The sequence below is a fragment of the Tupaia chinensis genome, unplaced genomic scaffold (genome assembly GCF_000334495.1).
Source record: "Tupaia chinensis unplaced genomic scaffold, TupChi_1.0 Scaffold000060_1, whole genome shotgun sequence".
Lineage (NCBI taxonomy): Eukaryota > Metazoa > Chordata > Mammalia > Scandentia > Tupaiidae > Tupaia > Tupaia belangeri.
The window spans coordinates 1,738,781-1,750,601 of record NW_006159518.1 but is presented as its reverse complement, the minus strand read 5'-3'; the positions used below and the strand labels follow the sequence as shown (position 1 = coordinate 1,750,601).

The window sequence follows — 11,821 nt, the reverse complement described above, 5'->3', positions numbered from 1 at the left end:
TACTGCATCTTTTGCTGTTCTCTTAAAGCTGTGCAAAATTGTATTTATCCTTTCATTAAAAAGAAAGGAACTAAGATCTTACAGAAAGGAAATAAAGTTGGGCCACAGTTGGTAGCATTTCTGTATTTCATCAGTTCTTTTTTAAACTTTTTTAACCATTTAGTAGAATAAAACAGTGAGAGGATACAATGCACAAGTAAATACCAATCATAGAATTTAAATATGTGTTGGGGCCACCTGGCATGGTGGTGAAGGCAGCTGGAGCCTGCATAGCCAAATGCACAGATTGAGTTCTGGATTCAGTGACTTGAAAAACATGTGTGTGCCCCAAATCCTAAAAATAGGGAGAAATGGAAGGAATTGTGACATAGCTATCCCCAACGAGTGGTGCTTTCTTGTTCTCTCTCTCTCTCCTATCCCACAAGTGTATACACCCTCTGGCAAATGTGAAATAAAATGAAATGTGTATCAGTTGGTTGCTGAAATCAATGAAATGGTCTTTTTTCAATGTCCCAGTTAGTGATGAGTATTAAGAACTTTGCACATAAATCAGAAAGCACTTGTTAAGACACAATTACATACTCAGATAACTTAAAAGACTTCAAAGTTTCATGAGAAAATAGGATTAAAATTATGAGCTTATTTTGGTGCAACAAAAATGTTCAATCCATGCATAACTTTTTCATAAAACCCATTTTCCATGAACTTTTGAAAGTCCCTGTGAGTGAGTGAGTGTGTGTGTGTGTGTGTGTGTGTGTGTGTATGTTCCTGCACATTTAGATTTTATTTGCTTTCCTACTTAGATTTTATCTTGTTTCTCTGGAATTATTTTCTTTCTTTCTGAAGTATATCCTTCGTAAGTGACTTCATAGATGATCGGATGGTGGTAATCTCTCTCAATTTAAAACTGTTTTATTTTTCATTCTTTGACAATAATTTTCAATGATATGAAATGGTCATTGTTGCTGCAAAATGGAGTTGCATAGATTTTGGATATATATATATATAATTTTATGACTATTTTATGATTTATATATATATACATAATATACATAATTATATATGCATATATATGTAATTTGGATATATATAGTTTTATAATTATTTTACAATTTTATATATCTATAAAATTTATATATATATAAATAATTATATTTAAATTACTGTTATTGCCCCATAGCCAAAACATTTAACAATCTAGGCCCTTGGATAAGGTGACTTCTGTGGTATAGGGCAGTGTGTAGACAGAGGTACGGAACAGTCACCGGGCCCTCACCTGACTCAGAAGGGCAAAGCTGAGAAGCCCATTTAATAATTTGGTCAGAGCTTTTGCTTTATAAATGTTCTTTGAAAAATAAAGTTGCATTTTTGCAAAAAGTAGATGCTATATTTAAAAATGTTAATATATTTATTTCATGAGCTATACCCTGTTAGGCACATGGGGGTACATGTTGGGTCCAAGACTGTCCCACCCGCCATGTTTGATGATTGTCTAGGAGGTCTCGCAAGACTCAGCGTATAGTCACGCCCATTCAGGGCTGCAATTTATTAAGGTGAAGAGGTACAGAGCAACACCAGCCAATAGAAGGTGCGTGGGGAGAGTCTGGAGGAAGCAAAGTGCACATACCCAGAGTCCTCTCCCAGCAGAGTCACATGGATGCACTTAATTGCCTACCAAGGCATTGTGATGACCCATGTCAAATGTAAGTCATGTCAAACCATGCCTGGCTCGTAACAGTCTCTCAACAAAATGTCCACTATTCATGATGATGGTATTATTACTATCACTCGCAAAGCTTATAGAGACTTAGTGCCTAGGGATTTTACTGGGAGTCTGTCACTAAATTCTAGACACCTGTAAGGATGGCAGATGATTAGGTGTTTGTGCAACAGTGTAAACACAGCCACTGCTCACGGTTATGATGGTGTGCTTTCTCCTCTCTCTGTCTCTCTCTCTGTCTTTGTTTCTTTCTGCCTGCAAGCTCTTAAAACTGGGTTCAACCAGCTAAACTTTCTGTAACACATTTGAGCTGTGCACTTTAAGTACAAGTTACAAAATAGCTAAAATATATACATAAAAATTTGAAATGAAACATAGAAGAACTCTGAAAAAAATCTCTGCAACTTTGTTTCACATAATACATTTTGAAAACCAAACCAAAACAAAATGTGCTAAGTTGTCATTATAGTTTTAAAGTGTAATACTATGTAGTTGCTCCATTTAAGAGTCCAGCAGAGTTCCAGTTTCCTGCAAATATTACCTCTGGAGTTGTCTGTCCAGTGCCTCTTGTCTGCTTTCTGGAACCCAGGTTAGAAGTAGTCCCAGAAGGAAGTGGCCAATGCATGTCTCTGGTAAGGGAGGGAGAGATCTTACCCATGGTAGCCTTGCTCACATAGTCGCTCACTCCTGCATTCACCAACATTTTAAACCAGCTTGATGATTTGGTTTCCTAGTAGCCAGAAGACCACACAGTGTAGGGCCAAGTGCTGCACATGGGACATGATCTCTGGACCCTCCAGCGATGATAAAAGCACAGTGACCTCGTTTGGTGTAGGCCATCCCACCATTGTGAATGTCCAAAGCACAGCTGTTTTATATCATGATCTGATCATATCTATTAATGTGACTTTACATTATGCTGAAAAATGTAAAGTGGGTTTATATATGCTCTAAGAAGGCAGAAAACGAATGCAAAGTTCCCTTAAGGATGTTAATTAAAAGAGTTACAAAGAGTCCAAATCACTAGATTCTAGGAAGGATGGTGGAGGGGGGGGATAGAGAGATGTTGGTAAATGGGAGTGAAATCACAGACAGTAAGAGGAATGCTGTGTGAAGCACAGTAGGGTGGGTATTGTTAACGATTTACTGTATCTCCCAGAGTAGCTAAATGGGGATCTATGAACATTCAGAAACATTCAACACAAAGTCATGACAAATGGTTGATCTACTAATCACTCGGTTTCCATCATTATATATTCTTGTACTGAAAATTCATCGTACCCCACATATATAGAGACAATTATTGTATATCAATTTAAAAGAGAAAAAGAATAAAGAGAAGGTAACAGATAAAATTGAAAAAATAACATCTAAGTCCAGCTGGTATGGGGTAAAATTTGGTTACCTGGAACATTGACTCACGGGACATGAAATTCCCAAAGCATGTTAGAAAAATGAGGCCTGAATGTACATTTTACTTCCATGCGTGGACTCCACAGGGCTACACCATGTTCGGTCTTTACCTTGGAAGTGCTGGTGTGCTTTGGGTAGGTTTTACAGAGTTCATTTGTGGTGACAAAAGATTACACGGTCTGCCTTCTCCCGGGAAGCCAGGTATAGCAATGTCACAGAGAACCTTGTGCGGGGAGAGGGGAGTGGAAATGCCGAGGCAGAGACAGGTGGAGCTCAGCCAGGAGCAGGGCCAGGGAGAAAGAAAACGAAGGCTGAGGACCACTCCAAGGCTTTTGTGGCAGCTAGAGGGTCCCCTCAGTGCCAGCTGGGCCTGGAAAGGGGCGAGCAGGATAGCAGCCGCATGACTAGTATCTGGGTCCTCACCCGCACGCAAGGAGAGAATGCCATCTCCCCACCACCTGAGGGGCAACTTTGAACCTGAGAGGTAGCTGCGCACGCGTGTGTGTGTGTGTGTGTGTGTGTGGAGGTGGCCATATGTATCACGTAACACACTGGAACTTGCCTGTCCCCCAACCGTGGGCGAGTAGGCTTTGGCCGATCGTTGTCTCCCACTCTCTCCTTCCTTCCCTTCATTTCCTTTCTCCAAAAATATTTATCGAGGCCGTGCCATGAGCCAGACACTGGTAGGTGTGTGTGTGTGTGGGGGGGGGCAGGCAGGAATGTGCTCCGAGAAGGGACAAGACAGCCTGTTCCTGCTGCTGCAGGGGTGCCGTCGTGCTGTGAGTCAGACTCGCCGACCGGAAAACATGGGCGAGTGTGGTGAGCGTCATGGCAGGGGAAGGAAGCAGCCGTGCTGCGGCCCTCACCCCAGTGTGGGAGGCCAGGCAAGCTTCCTGGAAAAAAAGTGACAGCTAAGGAAAGACCTGACGGTACAGGCGCCCAGAGAAGTGGGGTGGGAAGTGGAGTGAGGTTCTAGGCAAGGGCAGCATGTTGGGGACAGGGGGAAAGAAGGGTGCACTCCAGACACTGAAGTGATCCCCGGTGGCCGGAGCACAGAGTGTGAGCAAGGAGTCTGTAGAGAGTTAGCCACAGGGGCCTCGGGGGACAGAAGGCTGGGCTCTATTCTAAGATCCACGGGAAGCCATGGAAAGGTTTTACTGAGAGGACTGATCAGATTTGCGTTTTAGAGCATTCGCTTTGGCAATTCAGATTGGAAGGGCAAGACTGGCAGCTGTTCTGCTGGGTCGGCGGGAAAGTCATGACACACGTTTGCTAGAATAACATAGAGAAATCCATCCTTATCTTCCCAACGACCTAGTAGTTCCCTGAAGGATCAATGTGGCCTGAAATGTAGAAACAATGCTGTGGAGATGTGTGTGTGTGTGCACGCGTGCGAGCGCATGCCGACATTCATACATGTTATATGTAAATTTAATTGATGGGGCCTGCAGGTGGCGTGGTGGTTAAGGGTGCTGGACTCCCAGATGGCTGACCATGGCTCAAGTCCTGGACCTGGTAGCTTCCTTTCTCAATATCCCTCTCTCTTTCTCTCTCACTCTGTCCCTCTCTGGTCAAATAAAAAAAGAAAAAGTAAAGTGAAATAAAGTCATTCTTTAAAAGATTTAATTGAGATATGCTTAGTGGACGGAATCAGTAGGCGTGGTGATTAGTTGGCTGGATGTGTTGCTCTCAGGTTTTGGACTCGGGCAACAGGGTGGGGTGGGTGATGAGCGGCTGATGAGTTTCAGACCGATTGAGCCTGTGGTGGGGATGAGCTGTTCAAAGGGACATGCCATTGGAGCTGAAACTCAGATTTGGAAGTGGCCAGCAGATAGAGGGAGGGTCCACAAAGCTGCAGGAATGAGAGAGGCCACCCAGGTGATGGCGTAGATTGAGAAGAGAAGGCCCCTGCAGGACAAGATGGGCTTAGACATATACCTAGATGCAGAAGCCAGGCCAGGAGTGTGGTGACAGGGAAACCATGCCAGAGGGCATTTCAAGAGGAAGGGAAGGTCAAGCAAGAGGAAGACTAAAAGGCGTCTGTTGGATGTGTCCACAGGAAGTTATAACTTTGGCGAGAGAAACTTCTAGAACCCCAGAATTGAGGAAGTTTGGCTCAGGAGTGGAATACATGCAGGAATGGTGTGTGGGGTGGAGGGAAGGTTGTAAAGGTTAGGAGAGCCTTGCACGTGCCTGAATGCTAATAGAACAGGGAAGCCCATGTTGGCATCTTGGGCGAGAGTAGGGCTAAGTGAGTGACAGGGGGTCATGAGAAGGGAATGGAGCCAGAATTATGACAGACAGATGACCCTAGCCAAGGCACAGGCTCCTCGTCCACTGAGAGAAGGGAAGGATTAGACAATGGTGTTCAAGTATTGTTTTATAGCACATTATTTTAATTATGTTCTTTTAAAACATTTCTCCGCAGACATTACCCAAAGCAGTCCTTCACCACAGTGGCAGACACGCCTGAAAACCTTCGTCTGAAGCAGCAAAGTGAATTGCAGAGCCAGGTAATTTCTAGATGATCCGTTTGATGACATTGGCACCACAAATTATTCCCAAGGCCACTCGTCTGTGATTTTTGTCACGGTACTTCCGCCAGCCAGTGTGGGGACCAGAAGCAGGCCCGTCTGGGGACTCCAGGGAGAAGCGATGGACATCTCTGTTATTCCTGGTCTTGGATCACCCTAATCATTCCACGTCTGTTATCCGTGTGAGACTAGGGCAGATACATGAGTTCTGGTCCGAGTACGTGTTTCCCAACAGTATTGATTTATTTGGTCCTAAATATTTAAAAACATTTGATAAATAGTTTTCCCACACCACATATGCAGGGGAAAAACAAGGTGCTAACTTGACCCAATTGCAGTGCGTGTGGGGCTAACACCCTGTCTGTGTGTCTCACACCAGCCACTGGCTTTGTTTTCATCCTGTCACTTTATTCATATTTCTTTCATATGTCACATTGACAGCATGAACAAAGATTAGAACACCATAGTTGGCTCCCAGTCAACCATTTTGGATGGCAAGTTGCCTTCAATATGGTGAAACACATCGGTTAAGACTGGGTTTTGAATGGCAGCCTTTCCTGCAGGGACACCCCATCTCTTTAAGAAGCACGAGGCGCTCTCTTTCAAAGAACTTATCTTGCCCGACATGGTCTGGAAGCTCCTGCAACTGCCTTGCAGCCTGTGGGAGAAGGGTGTAGGAAAACCACCCGGGAAGGAGGAGGGAGGGCAGGTTGCAGGCCTCCTTTGGCTCTTCGGTCCTCGTGGCCGTGGGCCAGCCACTCGAATTCTTCGTGCTTCTGTAAAGTGAGATCGTCTATCATGTCTCTCTGTCTAGAGGGTAACTGCAAGTATCAAATGAGGCAATTGGGTGTGAAAGCATTTTGAAGCATTAGAAAACTACTCTAAGCCTCTGTGGAGGCTTGTTCTTATCATTACTACGGGTAGTATTATTATGGTCACAGGGAATCCCTGGTCCAAAACAGGGGAAAGAGCAGAAACTGTGACGGCAAGAGTGTCCAGCTAATAGTCTTTGAAAATGTCAGTCTGTAGCCCTTCGTTGGAAAGCAGTGAGCTCTCAGTCCGCTCAGGATCTTCTTAGTTCTTTGGTGGTTTACCTAGTTACAGGAGGAGATTGTGGTTTCCTTTATTCTATTTCTGGAGAACCTGGGGGTCACTTTTCAGTCCATTTAATTAGAAGAAATATAACTCAAGGTAGCATTGACTCCTGGTAAACAATGTCATGGAGACTTGGTTGGGGGATACATTTTAATTGTGTAAAATGCTGGCTTGGGTGTGCTAAGCAATCAGTTCCAAAATGTGGGTGTGAGCCAAGGAGAGGCACTTTTACAGAGGCTAGCAAGAACGCTCCTGCTCATTCGCACCCAGCAGAGGGTCCAAGGGCTTGACTCCAGACAATGTGGAGCTAATGTACCTTCCTTCTCCAGTTAGACTCATCAGATAGTTCTGGAGAAGTTCTTCATGTACTTTGGAAACAGCTAAATCAAGAAATCACATACTTGTTTCCTGCCTTTGACATGCCCTGGTACCGTGCAGAGGAATTTGTAATGAGTTGAGCCTCCCTTTGCAGAGCTGGCAAGGTGACTGAGGTGTCCCCAGGACTACCACACCCCTGGAATGACTATGCTCAGTTTGCACAGCGGAATTAGAAGGGGAAGGACCCGTGTGGATTGGACTGGGTAGTGCTTCAAGCTAGAGGTGGGATGTGGGTGGAGCCTGAAAGGTTGAGGAAGGCTCTGGTTTAGACCCTGTCTCCTTCCTCGTGAAGGCACATCACTCCCGTTGGTGTCAGCTGGACGTTTCAGCTGTCTTCAGCACAGCATTTCTTCTTTTCCTGTGATGCGCCAGGCTTTGGAAATGCGAGAAAAAAGAGGTCACTGATGACAAAAGGCTGAGTCTCCTGTCCCTCACATAGCAAGTTGCAAGCATCAGAAGGCAGCGTATACACAAATAATTAGCAGGACACGCACTAATAAACGTGTATGCGCTAGGTGCCGTGGGGTCGCCAAGCGACCAGGGGAAGGCATCAGATTTTCTTTAAGATTTTGCTCTAATGTCATGTCCTCAAGAAAGAAAATGTAGGACTTCATCGGGCAGAAAACGGGGAAATCAACTCAGTGCATGGCATGCGTACTGATGACCCCCATGTGCAAGGAATTGTGCCAGGCCTTGGGGATATGAGGACACCGTCACTGTTGGCAACAGCCTTGCTGTGTCCCAGGCACACAGTTCTGCTGGCTTACTTCATTTAATCTCAAACAACCCAATGACTTTATTGTGTTGGTGGGAAAGTCATGACACATTTTTGCATAGAAAAGCATAGAAAAGTAATTTCTATTTTTATATTTTTCTGGATGAGAATGAAAAAACACATCTACAAGAGTATTTCTCTGATTGCCAAGCACAGAGAGATCTCTATTTTCATGGTAATGATCAATAACTGCATTTGATTTAAGTTTAGCCTATTTGATGGTTTGAGTTTCAGCATTTCTGTAGAGTTTTAATATTTGGAATTCTGAGCAGCTCAACAGTTTTGGTGGAAAATTGACTATCAATATTTTATGTACTTGTTTTGGTAATTTGGGATGTTAAATGCATCACATCTATTTATAGCATCGAGATTTAAAATTCCAAAATCTTTTTGAATTGTTTGGTTAAATCTAGTTCTTTTCTTTCAGGTCATTAGCTTACCAAATGAGCCAAAATGAAGAAAAAACAAAAACTGATTTTTAGTCCAATCTTGAGAGTTATTTATAGTTATATGTTCTTATCGGGTCCTCTTCCTTCCCCCACCCCCACCTCCTTTTTTCTCTCCATAACCCCCTTTTGTTTGTGAGAGGTTTATAAATGCTGCCAACATTTTTTTTTTTAAACCTAAGTGCTAAATCCTCTTGAGCTATTTTGGGATCTGTATTAGGTGCCAGATTGTCATAATAAAGTGATAGGAAGTTCTGGAGAATAAACCAGCAAATCAGAAGTTAGCAGTTCAGAACTCATGCTAGGTGGAGGCTCACAGACTATCCAGATTGCAAAGAACTGGTGCCATTCCCTTGGCCAGTCACCGACTGCAGTAGAGGTGAACTGCCCTGGAGAGAGGGAAAGGAAGTCCTTTTATCCTGAGGAGTTCCCCTTTTATCACACATCACAGGATGAACTGCTTCAAAGGAATAGCGTAAATGGTGATTAGGTGCCCCTACTGGTCCACAGTAGCCCATTTAACAAGGAGCACAAGTAAAACTGCCCTATTGGTAGAATAATAGTGTTCTAGCTCACCCTTGGGGCACGAGGCTTTATTGCTCATCTTCAGACGACATCATGTTTTCTGTAGGAAAATGAGCCCTGAGTTCCAAAGCCCTGATTTAACAACAACACTTGGACGTCAACTCTTCATAATTTGGGGAAAGACTAAACTTTAAGAACTCAAATGGGGCCCTGTAGTGGTACAGGTGGTAGGGCACTGCTCTTCAAAGCTGGAAGCCACATGGAAGGCTAGGTTTTGGATTCCAGATCGACTTGAGTACTTGCACACCCCCTGGGTGGGAAGCCAGGAGGCTGGAGGGTTGCAACTTGATGAGATCCTGTTGAGTGTGCTTGTCTGTCTCTCTGTCTATCATGAAATATATGAACTGAAAAAGAAAACTTAAGGGAGATGAAAAGACCCTTAAGAAAGAAACTGCCTTACCTTGTTTTAATGTTGCAGCTGTGTGGCACACTCTTATTGGAAGAGAAGGCACAGATACTTTGAGTACTCTGGATCAGAAGTCTGCAGAGTAGACTTCTGAAAGTGGCTGACATGGCTCTTAAAATGGAATTTGGAGTGGAAGCTCCCATAGCAAAGACAGCAAAGGGGAGCTGTCTGGCTAAAGCCTGGTGTTGCCCAAACTCTGTCTCCCTCTTTGTACCCCATTTCTGCTCATCCTCTTATGCATAGGGCCTCAGAAAACCGTGGGTCTCTATAGGGTCCAGTTATGAAAAGTCCTGCTCAAAACAACATGTTAGCTCCTTCCCTGCTTTGTTTATGTGATTGGCTTAGGTGTTTGCAAGCGTGCTGGAAATAATAGGGATCTGAGGCTCACTGTGTTCTTAAGTAGAGTGTGTGTGATTTATAAGTGGAAAGATTGAATGTGATTCTGGATAGGATGCAAATCATTCTGGAACTATTGAATGTTCATTTTGTAATCAATATTCTTTTTTAATCTGGGTTTCTGCAGGGGCATAAAAAAAGTCCATAGGGAATACAATATATGTTCCTAGCAAGGGTGAGAAGGTCAGATGGGAACACATTGATAGTTACACATCTTTATGGGAGGAATGAGTACACGTGTTTGACATAAAGCTCTGGAAATTCAAGTAGGCTGTGTTGGCACACAGTTGCCCTTCTCCAGCCTGGCCTTGGCACCTTTCAGTACCTCCTCATTCTGAGTTGTGTTCTCAGCTGTCTGTCATCTAACCATCTGGTGACATTCCCTTGAGGTGAGGTGTCATCTAATCATCCAGTGCAAGACTCTTATCAGGTGGCAGTTGCATAGTAAAGGTGTCCGTCCACTGACATCTGACTTCCTTCAAAGCACTGAATCTTCCAGTAGGGAAGTTTTGATACTATTGAAGAAGGCCTGTTTTGGATTGCATTGTCAGTATGCGTCAGTTCCCATCCCATGGGCTCCTGCAGTATCAGAAGTTTGACCTAAATTTCATCTGCTGCTGAACATTGATTGCACTGCCAAATTCTTTGCTGAATTCTGGAGGACAGCACTGAGCGAAACCAGATGAGGCCCTTACTCTCAGGGGGCTTGTGGTCTAGCAGGAGAGAGAATGATAATAAAATAACAACAAAAACAGGTAAAATGGCAACTTCGACAAGACCTGCAGAGAGCTGAGTGTATTTTAATTATGTTTTAAAGCATTTTCAGGGAATTTGGGGGCCTGAATACCTCTCAGCAGACAGACACCTAAGGAAACCTAAGTGGTCTGCTGCTTCCAGCCCAGCTGTGGGTTCCATTTCTAAATGCACCTCTCTCCCCCTTGTATTTTCCATTTCCTGATCTGAGTGGCCTCTTCTTCGCTCCTCAGTGGGTCCTTTTACTAACGCTTATCTCATCAGACAACTTCAGACCCCTAAACACCACACCCATCCCTTCAGATGGCTTTTGCTGGAAATTCTTGTGTTCCGCTGGTCTTGGACAAGAAGCCTTTCATGCTTGTCTTTTCATTTTCTTTTTTCTTTGAACCCAGTTTTGGCAGCTTTGCATTTCCCATCATTTAATTTCTCCCACTTGATGCTGTATTCTGATCCTATGGAGGGGCTTCTTGTTTCCCACAGTAAGTGCTTTCTCATAGATCTAAAGGTAAAAGTTCGCGGGGAGAAGCGTGGGTGTGTTTCTTTTCCAGGTTTGGAGGCCGTGAAATGATGAGAGATTATGTTTCACGGGTAGGAAGAGATGAATGTGAATAAGAACTTCAAAGGAGAAATATTAATTCTCTTGATGTGGTGCATTTCTCTTTGAGGAAGGCAGCGTGCTGAGCAGATGTTAACTTTCACCTCTGCGATTTCTTGAAGCCTCACAATTTCCCATAAGTCAGATTCTCCTCCTCTCCCATTTTCCTCAGGATAAAATGATATAAGAGACAGAGATGTCGGTAGTGAGAGACAGGAAAGTAACTAAGATGTTTTGATTTGCTGTGTCATGACTGGGTTTTAGTGCCTTTAATCACAGAGGCCTGGTGTCCTGCCCTTTACCCTCCTGACATGCCCTGTATCTTTCCATCTGTTCCAGAGTCTCAGAAGGGTGGACCTTGGTTGCCCTCCTGGCTCACCCTCCCTCCCTTGCCACCATTCCCATGGCACACGGTGGGCAGGCTGCAGGCTGATACCCTTATGTGGGCTAGAATCAGATCAGTGGCCCTTGAATTAGGGATCTGAATACACAGCCTATCAGTTCTGCTCTGGGGCCATGCATATAACATCTGTGATGAGGTGCATATTTAAAAAAGTTTTAATCAGTATGTTTTTCATCATTCTCTCCCATAAGTCATGCTCGACCATACCTCCTCACATGTATGCTCTGGAGAAAAGACCACGGACTATGGTGCCATGTGAAGGGCTCCACCAGTCCCCCTCCCCGACCACCCCCACTTTCTGGCTGGGTAGTATGTAGGG

At 44.2% G+C, this 11,821-nt stretch overlaps 1 protein-coding gene across 1 annotated transcript in view; it reads left to right on the top strand.

Moving 5' to 3' along the window:
* The window catches only part of NEBL (nebulette), a 460,558-nt gene that overhangs the window by 159,987 nt on the left and 288,750 nt on the right, over nucleotides 1–11,821 (top strand). The window contains exon 3 of the mRNA XM_006141615.3: nucleotides 5,562–5,646. Within this exon, the coding sequence (XP_006141677.1) occupies nucleotides 5,562–5,646 (85 nt within the window). The remainder of the gene's footprint in view (nucleotides 1–5,561; nucleotides 5,647–11,821) is intronic.